This window comes from Protobothrops mucrosquamatus, unplaced genomic scaffold, assembly GCF_001527695.2.
Source record: "Protobothrops mucrosquamatus isolate PMUCROS unplaced genomic scaffold, P.Mucros_1.0 scaffold1087, whole genome shotgun sequence".
Classification (NCBI taxonomy): domain Eukaryota; kingdom Metazoa; phylum Chordata; class Lepidosauria; order Squamata; family Viperidae; genus Protobothrops; species Protobothrops mucrosquamatus.
Window position 1 is genome coordinate 141940 of NW_015387313.1, and position 23401 is coordinate 165340.

Here is a 23401-nt window from a genome sequence, read left to right on the forward strand (position 1 = left end):
TATTTATGAAACAATGGCCCAAGGGAATTGTCTATTGTTTCTTAAAGAATAAAATGAGCCTCTGTAAATATGTGTACACTGAAGCCTGCCTAAATTTTCTCAGACCCTCATTTCTGAATATCATTTGCCTTAAATTACTTGTCTGCTTGCAGTGTTTGTTCAACTGTCATCTGTCTCTATAATTCTTTAGTTTTCTATCTCTTTTCTCTCTGCATCTCTATCTAATAACCATTCCTCTGATGGCCATTCTCACAGAAAGAAAGGTTCTAGATTTCCCCATTCCTAGAAACATTATTGTAAGTATACTTATTTCTGTCAATTCTGTTTTTCAACCTCAGCAACTATGTGGATGCCTTCACTTCAACTCCCAGAATACCCCAGCCGGCATGACAGCTGAGGAACTGGGAGCTGAAGTTAATAATAATAATAAATGATAAAGTTGGAAGGGACCTTGGAGGTCATCTAGTCCAATCCCCTGCTCAGGCAGGAAACCCTATACCATTTCGGACAAATGGCTGTCCAGTTTCTTCTTAAAAACTTCCAGTGTTGGAACATTCACTGCTTCTGGGCAACTCCAGGAGCTGAGTCCACATACATGTTAAAGTTGCTCAGGTTGAGAAACACTGATCTAAAAGAAGGTCAAAGATAGGGACTTCTCCAGAGAGATTTAAGAATCTATTCTGCCTGATCCTTCTCTGATCCAATAGCCTCCATTTGTTTCTCTAAGAATTTCCTGGAAACATGGCTGGCACCAACTTGAAGAAAGTTGGTTTAAATCCATTAGATGTTATATTTTTCTGTGTGATATCTATTGGGGTAAATTTTTCCTCCACCCTCCCTATGAGTATGGCACCAAAACAATCCAAAGCAATTGATATAATTGGTGGCTACCTTTTAATGATACCCATATGTCATTGTCTCTTCTGCTTCATATATAACTACAAAACCAAAATTTGGCTACCTTATTCTCCTTCATTGAAGATGGCAAAAACAAAGAGGAGACTCCCTAAATCATTTTAATAGTTTTTGTTGTTCTACACTACAATGGACCTTCCTTCATTCTGCTTCTATAATACAGAAAAACTTTCTGTAAATTGCTGTTCTTTCCATTCTGCCCAAATGTTTTATAAAATATGTTTCTTAGCTTATAGTCTGCTCAGAATTCATCTGCTAAAGACTTCTGAGAAACTTTGAATTCAAGAAAGAGGCAATCTGGATGTATATATTTTTCTTTTGTTTTAGCTCACTCAAAAGGAACAAATACCCCAAATTAGAAACCTTTAAAAAGGGATTGTCCTGTATTTCAAGAGAAAATTCAAAACATTGGCAAGTGAAGTGATTTTTAAGAAATATGTTTTGTTTTGACAGCCTGGCTAAATCCATAGTTTTCAACATATACTTTGTACTTGGGATTTAAATTTTTATTTTTAGCCATGATTGGAATAATTACTATTGGCAACCATTTACTTGGTCCAAGAAATGTCTAAATGTCTTGATTTTCTAAAAATAAGGAGAGAAAGTAGATTGTGATTACCTTTTTTTCATTTTTAGCATGTACTAACTAGAAGATAGTTTTCAGTCAATGCAGCCAGCATTGCAACTGCTTAGGCAGGTCTCATGCATCCAAAAGGATACAGGAGTCTTGCTGCTGATGTCATATTGCAGATTCATATGGTATTTTAAATCAGCATTCCCTAACTTTTCTGGCTTTGCAGACCCGGGGGGGGGAGAAGAGGGGATGGTTCCACGCGAATGGTGGGCAAGTGCATGCGCGCAGCTCCATTGGTGCAAGTAGCAGTCATGTGGGCCTGCCACTTGCACCAATAGAGCTTTGTGCACGCGTGCATGCTTCTCATGCAAATGCAGCTGCGCGCATGCGGGCATGCTCACCCAATATTCCTGTGGTCCGGGGGTTGGGGACCCCTGTTTTAAATCTTAAGATACGGTTACAAATCAGAGTTCACTATTGTTACGGAAGGTGCTTCTCAGTTTTTATTAGTGTACTTTCACATCTCCAGAACATCTTTAGACAAGTTGGGGACAAAATAAGGACATTGCTACATCTAAGGGACTTGAAGAGGATTAAGGTAGTGTTTCTTAATCATGGCTGCTTGAAGATGTGTGGACTTCAATGCTGGCTGGGGAATTCTGGGAGATGAAGTCCACACATCTTCAAACAGCTATAGTTGGGAAACATTGCCTTAAAGTCTGCAGATGCTGATGGTCACAAAAAATCGACAATTTGGAGAGACATGGATAGGTTCTCCACCGGGGTCGGTGAAAACCATACACCCCAGGGATGTTTCGGGTCACACCGAGAACTCGGTTAACTTCAACATGTGGGGACTCACTGTCCTGACGTGTATACTCTTCGGTAGAAACGTATCGGGTAGTCATAAAAGGAATACAGATTACACACTACCTAAGGTAATGTGGAGAATAGGAGTTTGTCTCGTCACTAGGTGAGGTCATTATAGAAATTATGTAATGTATGTTACTTGTGGAATGACATTAGCCTCTATTGAACACTATGTAAACTCACCACTGCTGTAAATTTGAGGCATGCCTATCTAGAGCTCATTTCATCATCTCTTGGACTGCCATGATATAACCATTTTCCACTGAAGTTGTACGATACACAAAGACTGTGAGGAAGAAAAACTGTTTTTCTGCACTTCTGGTGCTTTGAATGGTCTTCTCTGCATTCACATAACAAAACTTACCCTGCTTCCTCCTTCCATATGCCCGTTTCTGCCAATACGGTTTGTTTTTTTCCATGCAGTTCTGGGAAACGGAGAGAAAAAGCAGGAAAGAAACTCAGGAGCACATATAATAATAATGATAAAGTTGGAAGGGACCTCGGAGGTCATCTAGTCCAACCTCCTGCTGAGGCAGGAAACCCTATACCATTTCGGACAAATGGTTGTCCAGTTTCTTCTTAAAAACTTCCAGTGTTGGTGCATTCACTGCTTCTGGAGGCAGGTTGTTCCACTGGTTAATTGTTCTAACCGTCAGGAAGTTTCTCCTTAGTTCTAGGTTGCTTCTCTCTTTGGTTAGTTTCCACCCGTTGCTTCTTGTCCTGCCTTCAGGCGCTTTGGAGAATAGCCTGACTCCCTCTTCTTTGGGGCAGCCCCTGTCTATAACCTTGTGACGATAGTACAGGGTTTTGAGAGGTAGTCGAGATCTTCTAAAATTCTTTCCGTCTGACTGTGTTTTGGGTTTACCCATTACACATCTATTCGTGAACCGCTCGGTGGTGGGGTTCGTTCGAATCAAAAAATTACCGACTGGTACAGAGTAAGTGTGTTCGAGCTGGTCCGAAGGGTTAAGTGTTCGAATCTGCTATAATGCATCTAAACTTCGTAGCTGAGGAAATAGAGCTTATTTTTAACGAGAAAATGTGACTGAAACTTGGCTTGTTTTCAGAGAGAAGTATCATGAGTTCTCCCAAGACTTCCACAAGGCCTTCTTGCAACAGGATAAACATAAAGAAGGCTGCATATCGGTGGATAACCTACGTAAGATACTGGAAGACTTTCAGTGTTGCCTTGGCTATGAACAGTACAGTGAACTTCTGTACAGGTTGTTATATTTGACACCGCTTTAATGGAATTAGACTTATTTATAAAATAGACCATCTGTACAATCAGCAGGCTAAGAACTTGGTCCAGACTACACTCATGATATCTGTATCTGATGGATTTCATTGCATAGAAGAGTGTTTCTTTACCTTGCTAACTTGAAGATGTATGGACTTCAACTCCCAGAATTCCCCACACATCTTCAAATTGCCAGGGTTGAAACACCCTGGCTTAGAGAATTAGACCATCAGTTATTTGTTGTTGTTTTTTTGCCTTCCAACTCAATTATTAATCTACCGGTTTATTCATCTTTCATAAAAAGAACTGGAATATATTATTTCATTAATAGATTAACGTGTGCCATAAATATTTGGTAACTGTGCATGCATTTATTACCTTTGTCTTACAGACATATCTGCAATTTCAGCAAATCGCTGAAATTGTGTTCAAGGCCTGCAACAAGTTAAATATCTAAGAAAGCAATCAAATTACCTTTTAATTTAATTTCGTGACTGATTTTTACACATACTGCACAAAAGCTGAAGAAGGAAACAGTCTCAAGTATTTGGGAAAGTTCCAGAGAGTATGCTTTTGCCTACTGTGGTTGGTCTGATAAGAAATACTCTTTTTATTCCTCGTTTCCTGAGACCACACAGTAATAATAATCTGTTCTTAAACTATTGTGCAAATACATGCATTTTGTATAGCACAAGGACATGAAGCTTTTTGTGTGAGCCCAAGGACTCTGTAATAGTTAATTGAGGCAAACAACACAAAGGAACTGTTAAAAGTAAAATACACTTACCTTTCTAAGCTAAAGTAGGCTTAAGATGGCATAAATTATACAAGAATATGAGATTCAGGCAAATTTCATTCCCAAAGGAAAGGAGTGAAATTCCAAAGAAGTATCTTTTATTCTGCTTTTAGAAAAATGACTGGGAAGAGAAGCCAAACCTAAACAAAAATCTTTTCACATTACCTTAAATCAAGTGATTATGCTCCTTTGAATTAAGCTTGTAATAAGAATTTTTGCTGCATGCTCTTTTCCTCAAAGACTTTTTGATGATAAATACTTCCATTCATTGTAATTTTTTTGCAAACTAGTCCTTTCTAGACCGAAAAGAGCTTTTTCTCTCCAGCACCCTGCCTTAAATAATAGAGCAGATTAGCATATGCATTTGGTTTTATTACTCAAATGTTAATACCGACTTGGCAATTTATTCCTCCCACTGATGTGTGTTGATTATTTCCTTTCCCACTGTTTCTCTGGTATTTGAGCCAGCTTGACACAGGCCTATGTAAGCATTGCAGCTGCAAGAGGCAAACACAATGCTCTCTAAAGGGCTGTGGGGGGCTCAGAACTGCTGATATTGGGGGGCTCTATGTTCTGTCGCTTTCATCTTTTTTTTGCATTTTGGCACCTCTTCATTAAAATGGTTTCCCACTCATCTAATATGCCATTCTGGCAATGATCATTTTCAAAAGAGTACTGCGTAACTGCCTTTCAGTGAAAACCAAATAAACAAAAATATGCCGTTGAATTGCTGGTCAATGCAATCAATATAGCATAAGGAAAAAAGTGAATGCAGTCTGGAGTGATGATGCCCTTAAGTCAAGTCTGCCTCCAGGAGAATACATGATATCCCCGTAAAGGTTGGGGTATCATTTGGAGGTTATGTTTTTCACCTCGAGCCTAAAGTTCTGGGATTCCCTGGTGGTGTCCCATCTGTGTGTTAACTAGGTCCAGTCTTCCTGTTGCCAACAGTTATCAGAAAGCCAATTTCAGGGTCATGTATCTTAGATGGATTTCCCATCTATTATGGTGACTTGCACTTCTTGGATTTCCCACTTCAGGATGGGGTGTCTTGCCCAACTGGTTCAAAGTCATGCAGTCAGCTTCCATGCCAAAGGGGGGGACTAGAACTCATAGCTTCTTGGTTTCTAGCCCAGCATCTTAGCCCCTACACCAGGGGTAGGCAACCTTGGCCCTTTTATGACTCGTGGACTTCAATTCCCAGAATTCCTGAGCCAGCCATGCTGGCTCAGGAATTCTGGGAGTTGAAGTCCACGAGTCATAAAAGGGCCAAGGTTGCCTACCCCTGCCCTACACCAACTTTTCTCAACCTCAGCAACTTTAAGATTTGCAGACTTCAACTCCCAGAATTCCCTATCCAGAATGGAGAATTCCGGGAATTGAAATCTGCACATCTTAAACTTGCTGAGGTTAAGAAATCTGCACATCTTAAACTTGCTGAGGTTAAGAAACATTGCCTTACACCAAACTGGCTCCCAGTTTAATGAACAACTTATCTTTGGATCCAGCCTTTAGTCACTGAGATACTATAGGTCAGTGGTGGCGAACCTATGGCACGCATGCCAGAGGTGGCACTCAGAGCCCTCTCTGTGGGCACGTGTGCCATCGCCTCAGCCCCGCCTTCCCCGCTGCTCCCCAGCAGCCCCCAGGAGGAGAGTCACCCCCAGGTGCGGCTTGCGCGGAGCAGCGCAGCCAAGAACATGGAAGCCGGTCAGACTTTAACAAGACTCTGCTTTCATGCCCCGTCATGCGCAGATGATGCTGCAGGGTGTGGGCGGAGGGCATGGCCGCCATGGCGCTGCTGGCCACCTGGGAGATCTGCGGCGGACCATGGAGGCGGTGGTGGCCCTGCGGGCAGGCCAGGGGTAGATCAGGGGGCAGGGTGGGGGTGGGAGTGGGGCAGGATCGGGGCGGGACGGGTGTTGGACATTCGGTCTCTAAAAGGTTCGCCATCACTGCTATAGGTACTTAAATTTAGATTCAATTCTTCCCATTTTCTCTAGGATTTTTATCCAGCATCATATTCCAGAATATATGCAAGACAGAAATTCAAAAGCTAAACAATCAGATTAAATATATGCAAATAGATAATTGCTTATTTCCTAGTATTGTAGCCGAGCACTAAGAAAAACAAAAACAAAGCACAGCCTTCAGCTGGCAGGCAAGAGATAGATATCATTGCCAGTGCTAGCTAGCCATTTTGCAGCCCTCAGACTACATCAGAACTGCTACTGCATTATTAACCATGATTTTAGAAATAATATTTGGGAAATCTTCAGTCTTATTTTTCCCTCCTCAGTTTAGGAATTCATATAGCGGAGAACAAGCTCTCGTATTTTGATTTTCTGAGAGTTATTGATGACCGCGCAGCATTCAAATACAAGAAAAGGCATACTGTGCCCCCTGTACCGCCAATCAGCTTTGTGCAACTCAGCATAGATGAAGCCATGGCTAAAATAAAAAAAATGGTTACGGATTCTTCTGATTTGCTGTACAAGGTGAGTACTGTGTAAATGGCTTCCGTGCTCACTGCCCACATGGAGAAGGAGAAAATTTTGTGATCCAACTTGTGTTTCAAGGAGACACCAAGCACATAGAAAACTTACAATGCCTTTACAAAAACTTTACAATGCCTTGGTAAGGCCACACTTGGAATACTGCATCCAGGTTTGGTCACCACGATGTAAAAAAGATGTTGGCACTCTATAAAGAGTGCAGAGAAGAGCAACAAAGATGATTACGGGACTAGAAGCTAAAACATATAAAGAACAGTTGCTGGAATTGGGTATGTCTAGTTTAACGAAGAGAAGGACGAGGGGGGACATGATAGCAGTGTTCCAATATCTCAGGGGCTGCCACAAAGTAGAGGGAGTCAAGCTATTTTCCAAAGCGCCTGAAGGCAGGACAAGAAGCAACGGGTGGAAACTAACCAAAGAGAGAAGCAACCTAGAACTAAGGAGAAACTTCCTGACAGTTAGAACAATTAACCAGTGGAACAACCTGCCTCCAGAAGCGGTGAATGCTCCAACACTGGAAGTTTTTAAGAAGAAACTGGACAGTCATTTGTCCGAAATGGTATAGGGTTTCCTGCCTGAGCAGGGGGTTGGACTAGATGACCTCCAACGTCCCTTCCAACTTCTTCTTCTTCTTCTTCTTCTTCTTCTTCTTCTTCTTCTTCTTCTTATTATTATTATTATTATTATTATTATTATTATTATTATTATTATTATTATTATTATTATTATTATTATTACTACTACTACTACTACTACTACTACTACTACTACTACTACTACTCTGCCGGGACAATGCATAAAAGGATTCCAGAAATGGTCCCAAGAAGGTGGTCCCGGGTGCAAGGTTGTGGGTTTCTATTGTGTCTAAGAAGCAGATCCATTTCTCACCCTATCACAGGATGGTGCCTTCTCAGACATGGAAGTCCCCACTGAATCCTGGACAAAAGAGATATTCATAGCAGCTTTCCTTGGGGAAGACCACCCAGGGAGACACAACCATGCCCGTCAGACTATGAAAACACACATTACTTCTAAACAGTTGTTAGAGTAATAACTTCAGCTTAAGGCCTAAATTTGTGGTGCTTATGATGTTCTGATCCTGTTGAGCCATTTCATTGCTAAGTTTCCCAGTTCATGAAAACCAATTTGGGGTGGGGAAGAGAACAAGTTTTTAATTCAGATTGTGTCATGTTGAACCAAAAATTGAAAGTGATGACTCGGAGCCCTTCCTCTTAGTTCAGTAAAGGGATGCTGTGTGTTTTGCATTTGGTCATTAGTTCAAAAATGGATGGAATCTGTCTGGAAAATCTGGAAGATTTTCTTCCCTTTGTTACAAGATAACATAAAATCTGAAAACTATGTTATGCAAAGCGTTTATTGAGGCACCATTAGAAGGCAGAAGCATAGTGTATCAAGCATAGTATATCAGCTACTTCATTACCATATATCTTACACATGCGCGCGTGCACACATACACACCATCTACCAAAAGAAAGAAAGAGAAAGAAGTGAGATTTAAAGCATAGAATATAGAATCATAGCACTGGAAGGGACCTTGGAGGTCTTCTAGTCCAATCCTCTGCTCAAGGTAGGAACCTTGTACATGTTTGACCTCTCCTCTAAACTTTAGTTAAGCTTTCTGGCTTTGTATCATCGGCTGATGATACATAGACCCTTACCCTTCAGCTAAGACAGAATAAAAATATTGGTAGGATAGAACTGTAGGGCATTCTACTCAATACTCGCCTCAACCTGATGTTACAACCTAATTTCTGGTTGTGGTCGTTCAGCCAATTATGAATTCATCTACAATACTAGCCTATACTTTACTATTTCATTCATGAAGATATCAAATTATTTGCCAAGGCCAGGGGTACCTCATGACATTCTTTCATTTATTAAGCTAGCAACTCTGTCAAAAGGGAATATAAGATTAGTTGCAATGACTTGTTTGTGGCTCTTATTAAGGGTTGTATTCCTAACTAAGGGCTCACAAATATTCAGTTTAAAATCTGTTTGAGGATCTTGCCTAGAGGAGACATCAACTTCCCAGGTCTTCATTCTTCTTCTTTTTGAAGATGGGGATCACATTTGTTGTCCTTTAGTCTTCTGGGACTTTTCAAAGATTACCAGATGCAGCTCTGCAGTCACCTCTGCTAGTACTTGCCATGTTATTCAGCTGTTAAATTATCTGTGTCCTCTCCCTTTCCTTGTCTTTTCTGAGCTGCAATTCCATCTTACTTTCAGGCACTTTGGATCTTCAACCAGTTCCTTCTTGTTGGTGAGAGTTAGGTCCAAGACAATAGTCCTCCCCCCCCCCTTATTTCTTCCTCCATCTTTTAACAAAGAAAGTTGTCAGCAAGGAAAACCAGAATTTATTGGACCCATGACTTTTGGCAGACGACATTTTACAGATTTTCCCCATCCTGTACTTCAGTCACTGGCATAGGAAGGCCTGGTCTACCTGGATGGAATAAACTCCCACAACAATATCCCTTTTGTTCCCATTTAATGACACACGGGATTTTGTTTTTATTTATGTGCAACAGAATAGTTCAGTAATTTGTTTTCACACTCTAATATTTGTTTAAGTCCCCAGTGTATATATGTTTGTATGTATATGGCTATACATTGTTAGGGCTGTGTAAGTTTTCAAAGGGAAGCTTGCTTCAACCGAGATTCATTTAGAGGCCCTAAAAATGATATGGAGTTGCTTGGCATTCTCCTGTAAGGTTTTCCACTTAGCCTCACAATTGCCCCAGCATTACTCAGGAATTTAAAAGAGCCAAAGAAACTCCTGAGCCGAGATTTCAGCAAGCAAACAACTTTTATTTTGATCAAAATAGAGTTGGGTGACCCCATCTCTCTTTGTGGCTGGTAGAGAGATGAAGGCAACAACCAGAAAAGATGTCTTCCACCTTTTATACCTTTCCAGAACAAAAAGATCAGGTCTTGGTACTAGGCATAAGATGGCACAAAAAAATAATTCCTAGATGATGACTCATACACAGCAACCCAGGCTCCATCTGTAACTCAACCTTAAGCATAATAAAATCCCTTCACTGTGATGTCTCCTGAGCAGGGGGCAGGCTGTCCAGACTGGGCACCCTTTGTGACATGCCAAAGACCTTCCAAACTAGTGCACCTCAGCACATGGGAATCCTGCAGCATGTGCCATCTCTGCATGGCCTGAAAGCACTTCAGCCATTGCTGGGAGAGAAGACTGAGGGAAGCTCCTACAGCTTTGACATGCCACACACCATCAAGCAAGTCATCTTGCTATTCCATTGGCACCCACAGGGCTGAATGTTAGAGTAGGCCCAAGCCACCCCTTCTGGTGAGAGAGAAGTTCTCTGAGGATGGGCTCCAGCACAAGTCTGGAAACTTGGAAGACTAAACCTCTGATCCCGATGACTGACCCAGATTGGATCCTGCAACATTATTCTGGGACACATGCATTTGACTTCATTCGTGGACCCAAGTTGCTTTGCACAGGCCTATACACCTGCCAGGAGGCTTGTGCTCACAGACAACGGGACAGTTAACACGAATCAATGCAATGTCCAAATGAAATGAATGGATGTTTAATCCACACATGTTTAGAAATGCATACCAGAAAGTTCCCCTGCTGTTCAAAGCTCTCTCCATCTTTCAAGGAAAGCCCAGTGCTCTCCGGCTGAGTTGGTTGCTATAGGCAACGGTTGTAAACAGACATTCCCCCACCACCACCAGGCGAAATAATCCTGCAGGGAGAAAAAGCTGTTTAAACCAGCTCAGTTCATAAAGTGCTGGGATGAGAATTCACAGGGAAGTTCTTTGCACAATTTGGTATGTTTGCATATATGTTGAAGCAAGGAAGGTGGCATGCTCTCTCCTATTCTTAACATTCTGTATGAGCTTTTCTACAAAGAAATAAGATCGTCCCAAACCAGCTTCTTCTTCTTCTTCTTTAGCTGCTATGCTTGTTTCTCCCCCACAGGCCTTCTCTGCTTTCGATAAGGACCGCACTGGGACAATTTCAACCCTTGATTTCCGGCAGGTGCTGCACCATTTCTGTTTCACACTTTCAGAGAAGCAGTTTAACCATCTTCTGAAACTGCAGCGGCTTCGTGGCGAACACTCCATTGACTGCTTTATAAAGGACGTTTTTAAGTTGGAGGAGAGTCTCCATTCTTACAGCCAAGTGAGACGACATGCACCCTTCCTTCTCGTCACCTTCGTTGACCCCGTCCCTGTCAAAATAAACCGTTATCCCTAGGTGCGCAAACTCTTTGATCGCTACAACCAGACAAAGGTTTACCGAACTTTAGTGTTCGTCTTCGTTTTGACTGCTTTGCAACCTTATTCCCTACTTATTCCTTATTGCATCTGCTCTGCTCAGTCTTTCCAATCCAAAGTATGGGGGACGGTGTCCTTAAACTTTATCAAACATTCCCTGGGTTTAAATAAATGGGATGCAATTTGGCTGGATGGGAGGAGAGTGATCTAGGTCGTGTGTATTTGTATGTCTGGGTACGTTCAGGGGAAATCCTCCTATTAATACATCCGGGGGCAAGACCTATTCTTGGAGGACACGTGGAAATGTATTCCTGTCAAAGGGAAACAGATCTCTGGACTCCTTCCTTATTCCAATCTCTTTAAAGCAAGGATACTTTTTTCCGTATTTCATTCACTTGAGTGATTTCCTGCTGAAAGCATCCTAAAAGGCTATACAGCTTCTCACCCCCGCCAAAGACCACTGTACTTCCAAGCCTAAAAACTTGGACATCTATATACTATTAAAACTCTTGTGATTGATTGTTTGTAACCTTCAGTTGGGTGAAACCGTATCACAAGCAACAATTTTTGAATCAACATACTTCAAATGGGCTAACTTACGGGATGCATCCAAAATCAGGGAACCACGGCTCCTGTGGGATTGAAATTTGACAATGTTATGGCTGCTTCAGTGATGCCATACCTCTGTGCTGCCATACTCATGTCAGTGACATTTCCAATGCTCTCTCCCAGAAAAGTCAGTGGAAAATCTAGACCCGCTCCAGTCGGGCTTCAGGCCAGGGTACAGCACGGAAACGGCATTGGTCACACTGGTGAATGATCTCTGGAGGGCCCGGGACAGGGGTTATTCCTCTGTCCTAGTTCTTTTGTACCTCTCAGCGGCTTTTGATACCGTGGACCACGGTATCATGCTGCGGCGCCTGGTGGAGTTGGGAGTGGGAGGTACCGTTATGCGGTGGTTCTCCTCCTTCCTCACCGACCGTACGCAGTCTGTATTGGCAGGGGGACAGAGGTCGACCCCAAGGCCCCTAACTTGTGGGGTGCCACAAGGGTCGGTCCTCTCTCCCCTNGAAATATTTCCTGCAAAAATTCAACCTCCTCTCAGAGGTAAGAATGTCGGTTCACTCTGCTGTACGTGGGAAGGAAGAGCAGTGGAAGCAACTGGGGCAGGGACAGTTTTATTTGGCAATAGGGATCCACGCGTTTGAGAAACTAGCGATGTTGGTCTGTTTCCAAATGGCTTGAAATCACAAGCAGAAGCAAAACTGACCTTTGCAACCTTATTCCCTACTTATTCCCTATTGCATCTGCTCTGCTCAGTCTTTCCAATCCAAAGTATGGGGGGGGGGGGTTGTCCTTAAACTTTATCAAACATTCCCTGGGTTTAAATAAATGGGATGCAATTTGGCTGGATGGGAGGAGAGTGATCCAGGTCGTGTGTATTTGTACGTCTGGGTACGTTCAGGGGAAATCCTCCTATTAATACATCCGGGGGCAAGACCTATTCTTGGAGGACACGTGGAAATGTATTCCTGTCAAAGGGAAACAGATCTCTGGACTCCTTCCTTATTCCAATCTCTTTAAAGCAAGGATACTTTTTTCCGTATTTCATTCACTTGAGTGATTTCCTGCTGAAAGCATCCTAAAAGGCTATACAGCTTCTCACCCCCGCCAAAGGCCACTGTACTTCCAAGCCTAAAAACTTGGACATCTATATACTATTAAAACTCTTGTGATTGATTGTTTGTAACCTTCAGTTGGGTGAAACCGTATCACAGGCAACAATTTTTGAATCAACATACTTCAAATGGGCTAACTTACGGGATGCATCCAAAATCAGGGAACCACGGCTCCTGTGGGATTGAAATTTGACAATGTTATGGCTGCTTCAGTGATGCCATACCTCTGTGCTGCCATACTCATGTCAGTGACATTTCCAATGCTCTCTCCCAGAAAAGTCAGTGGAAAATCCACTGCATTTTTGCCCACCTGTGGTCATTCTATTTCTCTATTTAGATAGGCAAATATCTTTGAGAACAATGACCCAATGATTGTCAATTTTCCATTAATGCGGAGTGGTGTTTTTTATTATAAGTGTTAGCCCTATTTCTTTCCTAATTACATGAGAAATTAACCCTACACAGGCTAGCATTCAGACATCCCTTCAGAGTTCTTCATCTAAGGGAAGACTAAGTTTCCCACCACTTCTGAATTAGACCACGAACCTCAAGAACATGTTCTGAACTTATTAAAGCAAAACCAATAAAAACTCTTTGCTTCCTATACTTGTTGAAATCAGCTGTTCTTTAATCTGACAAATATGCTACCTAAGGCTACTACGGTATAGCTTATTTTGGCTGATCATGAAAAAATATGAAGGATTGGAGGGGAAAATCAAGAAAATATCCCAGAATAAGGCAATGGCAACTTCCTTATTATTGATAAGGAAGCCACATGGGGATGCCTAGATGATTACAAGGAGCCAAACTCACTTTGAATGAATATTTGATGAAGCTAGCTAAACATTTGGAACATGATATAGTAATTTCATGTAATTCATGACATAAATTATATGATTTATATGTCAGATCAAAGCTGACTGTATCAAGTAGATCTCATCCAGACTACAGATTCTACTCCCTTCAGCCACCAACCATTTTGGCTGAAGCTGATAATGCTGAAAGTCAAAAGATCTGGAGATATTTCCATTCAGGAAGGCTGCTATAAAGCAATCTTTCTGGGGTATACCCTAATATACTCTATATGACTTTTTTTTTTTTACCAGTTTAATGATGCAGAATTCAGCCAAATCCAAACTGAATTTACTTAATTGTATTTATTTTATTTAATAACAAGGCTTATTGGCTGCTTCAGTTTGCTGATTTTGAGCAGCAAAGAATTTCCCAAATACATAATTTGGGACTAAAAACAAAGAAGTATATAATCAAATTTAAAAACAAATCATACATCACAGTGGCACATATGAAACAGGGAATTACATTCAGTGCAATAAAAACCAGTTCATCATTCTCCAGGGTGATACTTAAGTAATATTTTAATGTGAAATCTGCTGCCTAATAGAAGACGGAAAGAATAGCCCTTTTCAGCCTTTAATATGATTATTCAGACATTTTTCCTGTTGGGAGATTTGGGGGAACCGGGTAGAATTGAGTTACGGGGAGGATGAAATACGTATTCCAGTTCCATAGCCATTAACACTAATTAGCATAAGTAACAAAAACTGTTGTTGAATAGGATTGAGTGGTATCTTGTCAGCAAAAAATATCTCCATTTTTTTTGGGGGGGGGGGAAGCGTGCTAGGGACAGAACTATGCTAAAATGCCTTTCTGGCATGTTCCCTTCCTACATGTAGAGCAATACATTTTTTAAATAAAATTTAAAAGTTTATTGATGCAATTCCACATGAAAAATATCCTGTTACCAACCACATTGCTACCTCATTGGAATGAATCTCCTTGATGACTTGCTGTTGCCACAGTCCTGGTAGAGGGCAATTTTCTAACACTCTGCGCCTACCATGAAAATAAGGCTGTCCAGACGGATTCAAACACCTTCTCCACTACAGTCTGCTTGCTTTCAGTCTGTTCTAGGACTTAATTTTTTTGGGGGGGAGGTGTTACTGCATAAACCACATCAATTCAAATAAGTATTCATCTTGATTCATAAAAAGGCCAAATCAGGGTGGGGTGGATCTTTCAAGTTACGTTTCTGCATCAGTTTGTGATTTGAAAAATAATCTTCATAAAAGCTGCATGTTTTCTTATGAGGTTCTGCTACATGGGCATTTTATACATATGCAAACCTGGATCAAAAATTTGGGGTAAGTTTGGAGCATAGCTACATTCCCTTTTACGTGTAAATCCAGGAAATGCAAATTAGGAAAGTTTACATTAAAAGCAAACAACTTTTTCCCCCTCCCACTGTTCCCAGTCCAATGGATCCATTTAGGTTTCTCTTCAGGGTGTGGTAAAAAAAAAAAAAGGCAAGATGGCTGCTGCAACAATGTGATTGAAACTCTGCCCGTTTTTTATGTGCCTTGCTAGTAGAACTTAAAGCACAGTCTTGTAATTGCCCTCTAGTGTTTTTTGACCGTACCCTGCAGATGCCTGGATTCATTGCTTAGCAGTAGAAAGTAATAAATGCTACTTAAGAGCCGTGGTGGTGCAGTGGTTAGAATGCAGTAGTGCAGGCTAATTCTGCTGACTGCCAGCAGTTCGATTCTCAGCAGCTCAAGGTTGACTCAGCCTTCCATCCTTCCGAGGTCGGTAAAATGAGGACCCAGATTGTTGGGGGCAACAGGCTGACTCTGTAAACCACTTAGAGAGGGATGTGAAACACTATGAAGTGGTGTATAAGTCTGCTATTGCTATTAAAAGCACTGAGGCCCCAGCAACTCTTAAGAAAGGTTCTAAAGGACTGCACCTTACTGAAACATTGTTTGACACATTTGATTTCATTAATTATCATCTTCTGCCGAACTTATAATCCTTGTTGTTGTTAGTTGCGAAGTCATGTCCGACCCATCGCGACCCCGTGGACAACGTTCCTCCAGGCCTTCCTGTCCTCTACCATCTTCTGGAGTCCACTTAAGCTCATGCTTACTGCTTCAGTGACTCCATCCAGCCACCTCATTCTGTCGTCCCCTTCTTCTATTGCCCTCAGCACAAACTTTTTGAGCACTACCTGGCCTGAAAAAAGTATCGAACAACTTGTCATCACACTTACAACCATCATACCATCCCAGCAGCCATGGGATCAAAATTTGGGCACTTGGCAACTGGCGTGTATTTTACAACGGTTGCAACATCACATGATTGCCATTTCTGACCTTCTGGCAAGCAAAGTCAATGGGGTAAGCTGGATTCGCTTAACAACCATGTGATTCCTTTAACAACTGCAGGGTTCCTTAACAACCATGGCAAAAAAGGTCATAAAATTGGGCATCACTTACTTAACAACCACCCTGGAAATTCTGGCCCCAGCTGTAATCATAATTTGAGGATTAGCTGTATATTTAGGCGTTGTTGAATTTGCAGGTTTTCTTTTCCCCTTGTTGGTACATTATCCACTGTTGCAGTCTGATCAAGGTGAGTGAGATGCATGTTTTAATTAATTGTAGGCGGTTCTGCTCAAGAGCACCAGGTATCAAAAAAGTCAAGATTGTGGGCACAACCATATGATAGAGATAAACCTTTTATGCATGCATCACCTGGCCTTCAAAAGGGGTGGGGTTTCAATCATAGCCATGATCAATATCTGCACTTTATCTTGAATGTCCTGGCTTTGCTCTAAATGAGATGAACCCAATGGGCAGGAGAATCAATTTGCTGCTTATTAAAACCCACGAGTGTTGATTGATTATAAAGCTGGCATCATCACCCTCATAACCTTTTTTCTTTTTAAATGCTCAAGATTATTTTTCATGAGCTTCCATTTGGTATGAGACTCAGTGGGAGGCTGACTTACAAAAGCAGAGTGTATTTTCTGTCTAGTTATAATATCTGTGCAAGTTGGTCAGATTAGTTTGCATATTTATTAAAGTTGTAATGTCATAGTGTCTTTCAATTCATTTTGGTTTTAATTACTTCCAAAGGGTTTCTAGTATATTTGCACTTTTGATGTGTATTTAATTTTCAAGCAAGGTGTGAAGTCACCAAAGGAAGCCAGACAGAGGCGTCTTTTTAACACTATAGGCAACCATATAATAATGATGTGATACTAGCATGGCCAAAATCTCTGATTCTAGAAAATAAGAGAACTATAAAATGAGCATTCAGTCTAGCTTGACTTAATCAGATCAGTGGGGAGGTCTTGGATTTCCAGCCAGGAAAAGGCAGTTCAGGTCACTATGGATGTTTTGACCCAGACACCTACATGTTGTGAAAATAAAATGAAATATATTCTGTCTTGAGAAAAATGGGATATAAATTTCACCTGTATATTTTTCATAATCCCTAAGGCAGTCTTCTTCAGTCTGGTGCTCTAGAAGTCATGCCTAGCAAGCCACAGGCACAGGTCCCACTGGCTTGGAATTATGGGTGTTGTAATCCAATAAACAGTGGTCGCAGCTGCATGCCACTTGCGCAAGTGGAGCTGTGTGCACAGGCTTGCCAACCACTCGTGCGGAACAATCCCCTCTCCCCACTCCCGCTGGCCCACAAAGCTAGAAAGGTTGGGGAACTCTGTTCTAGGCCACCCTTTAAGAAATACTCCTTTTGTCCAGCCCTGTGCAGAAGCTCACCATTTCAGCCTCCCCTATTTATGGCCATCCAGGATCCAGCTAAACATCTCCCTTGAAGGAGAGTCTGCCATTTCTTAAAAGACTCTGCTAATCGTTGGACAGTAGTGATGATTTAGGGCAGGGCTTTTCAACCTTTTCACCCATTGTACCACTTTTAGGATATGGCAACATCCGAGTACCACCCATCGCCTAGCAAGGTGTCAAAAACTTGATGACCCAAAAAAAAAAAAAAGGAAAAAAGTGATAAAGTACAGGTAGTCCTCAACTTAAAACAGTTCACTTAGTGACTGTTCGAAGTTACAATGGCACTGAAAAAGTGCCCCCCAAGTCACAGCCGAGCAAGACACCTGCCTGCCCGCCCGGCGGCGCTCTTCCTCCTGTCCGAGGTTTTCATTGTTGTGAGCATTTCTGTTGAGGATTGGTAGGGGTGTGGGGGTGTGGAGGGTGTTTGATTTTTATTTCCCCCCCCATCTGCTGGGTGATTGCAGCAGGTTTTGGTCACTTCACATGACCCTGGGACACTGACCGTCATAAATATGAATCAGTTGCCAAGCATCTGAATGTAAATCACAAGACCCTGGAGATGCTGCAACATTCCAGCTGATTGGTGCTTCTTCAGGGCTCAGCAGAAGGACCAGGATCAGCGCCGAGCTCCAGCTGGAGCCTGGCACTGATCCTGGCACTTCCACTAAGCCCTGACAGCCCCAAAGAAGCGCCAATCAGCTGGAAAGCGGCACTGATCCTGGTGCTTCTGCTGAGCCCTGACAGCCCTGCAGCTCCAGCCGTCTCTCCCTCAGGCTTGTGCAGTGCTGCCACCAGTTCAGCTCATTCCCCTCCCCTGCTACCACTTTTCTAGGATGGTTGCATATCACCTGCCAGGTGCCAATGTACCACAGGTGGTACCCATACCACTGCTTGAAAAGCCCTGATTTAGGGAACCAGTCTAATATAATGGTAAAGGCATCAGGCTAGAAACCAGGGGACCCTGAGTTCTAGTCCTACCTTAGGCATAAAGCCATCTGAGTAATCTTGAGCCGGTGACTTTCTTTCAGCCCTAGGAAGGAGGCAATAGCAAACTATTTCCTAAAAACTTTGCCAAAAAAGGGACTTGTCCAGACTGTCTCCGAGAATCAGATACGATTGAATGGAATAAATAAAAAGTAGTGATTTATTGGTTGGATGGTTCTCCCGGTCTTTTTTTCCAAATACCCTCTTCCGCATTTTAGCCACATATCATGGCTTCATGGAGCCTAAACTGATGTCTACCAGCCAGGTTTTTTAAACTAGTTGACAGAACATTCATTTTCCAGAGTTCCAGAGCAGTTGAAACAGGGAATGGTGTGGGGATAAATCAGATCTGGTAGCCAAACGGTAAGACTTTTTTGAAATAAAGATTTCAATAGGCTGGATAAACTCTAATTACTGAAGAAACAGGCTTTGGGAGAACCTTTGCCTACGAGGCATCCTTACTATGAATGGGGAAGTAATATGAAAGAATATTGTAATCCTCCTTATGTGTACACATAATCTTCCTTATGTTTACACATGTTACATAGGGAGTTTGGTCAAGGCTGAGGTTGGCTCCTTGGCTTGTCCAGACCTAAAAGAAGTGCAATACTATATACCTTTATAGTCAGCCACCTTGAAATAATTCACTGAGCCATGGAAATTGGTTTTATATGCATCTCGTACAATGGAAGATGCATGCTACCTACATACCAACAGAGCTTTGGGCAGTATATGGAGTTAAAATCTTATTAAAATGTAAAGCTCTAAAATACATAAAATACAAACATAAGATGCATAGGTGGTGCAGTTAAGTAACTCAATTCAGCCCTCAAATGTTGAGACAAATAAAAACATTTTCAATGGGTGCCTAAAATGTAGTAAAATCTGTGCTGTCTTGATTTCCGGGAGGAAAGGTATTGCAAGGAGTGTGTATCACAACAAAAATCATCCTCTCGTGGCTAATGCCAAAGGAGTATCTAAAGCAGTGTTTCTCAACCTCAGCCTGGACAGCAAAGGCATGTTATAATATGACATATGACAACATTGTTGTTTTCCATCCGATGAGTGACATGATATGTGTGGTTTCTGAGAATTTCGTACACAGATCTATACAAGTTTCATCAATGAAAAGCCGTTCTCTTTCCCAGGATTTAATACAAATAATATCAAATATAGGATTAGATTGCAGGTCTCAAAAAAGCTACACACACAACAGGCACCATATAAATACCGCACACAGAATAGCCCAAAGCGCACACGCTGCTGGAGAGAAGTTCCTTGGGGATGGGCTCCAGCACAAGTCCAAAAGCTTGGAAGAGTAAACTTTTGGTTCTGTATAGGATTAGATTCACGGGAGTTCATATACTGTATGTGTATGAAGATTTTCTTTAGCACTTTTCTTAATCAGAGTGTGCTTGAAATGGGCAACAACAGTTGTGTTCCTACCAAGCCTTTTTTTTTTCTTATTTTCAAATTCAGCAGGCTTTCCAGCATGTAAGATTATGTAAGTGGGCGAGAACTGTGTAGTAAGCTTGTTTTATTGTTTTGACTCTCTCTTGGAATTTTCTAAACATATGCCCGCATTTGGTCAAATTCCTTTTTTACTATTCCTTCCTTTAAATCTACTATGCGGATAGGCACTGCCATGGACCCAAGCAGGTAACTAGCAAAGTTCATTATGGTCTTAGACCAGCATAAATCGTGAATCTTTCCCATCTTTTCCCGACCCAACTTGAAGAAAGGCTGAGTGAAATTATATTTGCAGAATTCAATTAGCCAGAATTTGCCTTGTGCTCAAAAGGTAAAAGTGTTCTTAGGCAAATAATAACCTTGCTTCATAGTTTAAATAATGGTGTTATGTCCTTATTCTTGACCTCTTGTCCTTTTCCCTTGCATTTCCTGATATACCTTCAGCAAAATTGCATGGTGCACAGAATCCAAGCTGACCTTGGTGACGCTATTGGATGAAGGATTCCTGTATGATCCTTAAGAGACGTTGGATCCCTTTGAAATTACTTTCTCTTATACATTCTAACCAGGCAGAAAGAGAGCAGACTCGATTTGCTTGCCGGGAGCTATCCAATCAAGAGGTTTTGGCCCGCATACAGGAGGTAGTGAGTGCCCGCTTTCAAGCCATTGAGCAGGAGTTTAAAAACGCAGATAGCACAAGAACAAATCTGGTATCTAAAGAGGTGTTCAGAGATATCTGCAATCGACGGTTCTTGCTGCTAACTGATGAACAGGTGAGGAAAGTGGGAATTCCTTAGGACTCATTTCCTCTGTCCCAGAGAGAAAAATGCTCACCTAGGAAATACTGATATGGCCATGCCAAGTTATTTGTGTTACCCGGCCTAAGGTCAGTGGTGGGATTCAGCCAGTTCGCACCAGTTCGGCAGAATCGGTAGCTAATTTGTTTGTTGCCCAGGCCCCAGAATGGACTTCCAGAAGCGGCATCCACACAGAGACCCGGTTGTTCACATATTTGAATCCCACCACTGCCCAAAGTATAAATAATGCATTAGGTCACTGATCTTTCTTCCCCTTTTTCAATGCCTGTGAGAATCTCTTTTATGCAACTGAATACAGAAGTGTTGAGTGGAAATGTTATAACATAGGTCGGTGATGGCGAACCTTTTAGAGACTGAGTGCCCAAACTGCAACCCCAAACCCACTTATGCATCGTTGAGTGCCGGGTAGGTGTGGCCCATTGGCTGGGTGTGGGCCAATTGGGTGGGCGTGGCCAATTGGGTGGGCGTGGCTGCGGTGGTAACGGTAGACTGGGTGGGACTAAAAAGTTCAATCAATCAATTTCAACTTTGCAAGATCTTTTTTTTTCCCGTGAGAAGTTGAAATTGACTGATTGAACCCTCTCTTTTTTTTGCACACGGCAGCGGACGCCTAAAGCAAAAAGGTTTTATAAAACCCAGCTGAAGGCCTAGGACTGGGGCGACGGCACGTGGGCCCACAGAGAGGGGTCTGAGTGCCGCCTCTGGCACCCGGGCCATAGGTTCGCCACCACTGACATAGGTGTACATTCTTTTATATTCAAAAACAAAAAATGTTCTCTTACTTAAAAGCGATAGCCTGTTTAACCCCTTTTGAGCAAAACTACTTGATTCTTTTTATATGCATTTTTATTAACAGTTTTGCAAAGAACATAAAAATCAACACAATCTAATAAATAGTAAAAAAATAACAAATGTACTGAAAGAAAAAATAAATAGAAAAAAGCTTCCAGTTTCCTTTGCAGCAAATGTATAAGTACAATTGCTTACTCTATGATTACACAAAAAGGTCACTTTTTTCTATTATCCAGATTATTTTTTTTTGTAATCATTGAAAGTACAGATCATAAGTGCAGTTTCCCCCTGTTTCATGAACAAAACCTGATTCTTGATTCTTGAGCTTATTGATGTAAGGAGCATCTGACCCAGAGAAGATGGATTTCATGTGGGTCTATTATCAGTCACTGCTTTTGGTCCCCTGATTCCAAGTAGGCTGAGATGCTGTTAACTTTGCAGTATCTCTGGCCAAGAATGGCCCAATGAGAGAATCACAACTGGTCCCAAGATGTGCCAGAAATATAGTCCGCTTTAAGCCCAGTGGAGGCTGACAGGAAGGAAGTGAGAGCAGGAAATGGACAGAAGTTCTTCAGGAAGCTGCCTTTGTTAATAGATCCAAGATCCCTGTGCAAAAAAACAGCTCTTTTTTGTTTCATGTTAATCCCGGCACCCTGTATGAAAATTATAACTGGAACCCAATTAAACAGGATTCAACTAGTCTTAAATATACCAAGAACTCCCAAAAATAAATAAATCTGCAACTGATTGAGGCCAAGTCCCCAGTTCCTCTACTTTTGTTGAAGCTTCTTAGGAACTACTGTACCTTTTGCTGGATATGTATGAAGGTTTCCACTTCATCTTGTCTATTACATTGTTGATAGATTTCCCAGGCTGGCAACCTTCAAATGATAGTTAACATGGAACTCAAAGCAATGATAATATTCAGTTGATGCTTGAGAAAACATTTTGAAGCCCTCTAAGTAGTGCAGTGTGCTTTGCTTTGTATAATTTATAATATGGTAGACATGTGTCCAATGGGGGAAAGTTAAAAGGAAATTCAAAATGTACTTGTGGTCTTTGATGTTTTCCTCCAACTTGCCACATGCAAATCAAAGCCTTAGAGGTGATGAAGTTTTCTCTAAGGTCTAATTCTGTGGCATGTCAGGAAGTTGAGCAAAGTGTGTGTATGTGTGCGTACATGAGTATGCATGCACATTAAAGAAAAACAAAAATTAACTTGCCTGTTCAAACCCCAGAACAAATCATTAACCCATCGTGGAGTGTATACAGTATTAGAAATACAAGCCATTGAAATTGGCACTGAATTTCCATGTGTGCATATCCACACTGATGACTTAATATCTTGATCCTAGGCTTTCCTGCACTGATCCAGCATTTCACTTGTTCAGACAGTCAATCCAAGAACTAAAACAAAGGAACAACCAAACTTTTTATTCCATTCCTGGATCCAACCCAAGCACCATTTTCTCCTCTTTCTCTTCCCCAAAGACACTTAAAGAAGAATCAGATTAGAGTAGATCAGTAAAAGATGAAAGGATTTTCTGCAAATACATACTGTCTCACTTCCAGAATGTAAAATAAAGCAGGAAGAACAAAACTGGTCTTCAGTCTTAACAGTTTTGCTCAGGTTTTTTTGTCTGAGATCACAAACAGACAGAGAGTCAAGTCTCAAAAACAGCAAGGCAATCCTAGGACAAATATTGGAGTAGCAACAAGATGCAATTCCAGAAACTGAGCAGATTAGGAGCTGGGAAAACAGGAAATGGCAGTATGGCCAGGCTGAACTCATTCTCCCAGCAATCTTATACGGGCAGATATTCAGGTTACTTGGCCAGAAAGATGGCTTAAGAACAAACCTC

The 23401-nt window shown here is 41.6% G+C and overlaps 1 protein-coding gene across 1 annotated transcript in view; it reads left to right on the forward strand.

Moving 5' to 3' along the window:
* Nucleotides 1-23401, forward strand: part of LOC107291230 (EF-hand calcium-binding domain-containing protein 6) — a 129413-nt gene that overhangs the window by 97101 nt on the left and 8911 nt on the right. The window contains exons 23-27 of the mRNA XM_029284903.1: nt 3427-3582; nt 6695-6893; nt 10891-11042; nt 12260-12296; nt 20499-20702. Coding sequence (XP_029140736.1) covers nt 3427-3582; nt 6695-6893; nt 10891-11042; nt 12260-12296; nt 20499-20702 — 748 coding nt within the window. The remainder of the gene's footprint in view (nt 1-3426; nt 3583-6694; nt 6894-10890; nt 11043-12259; nt 12297-20498; nt 20703-23401) is intronic.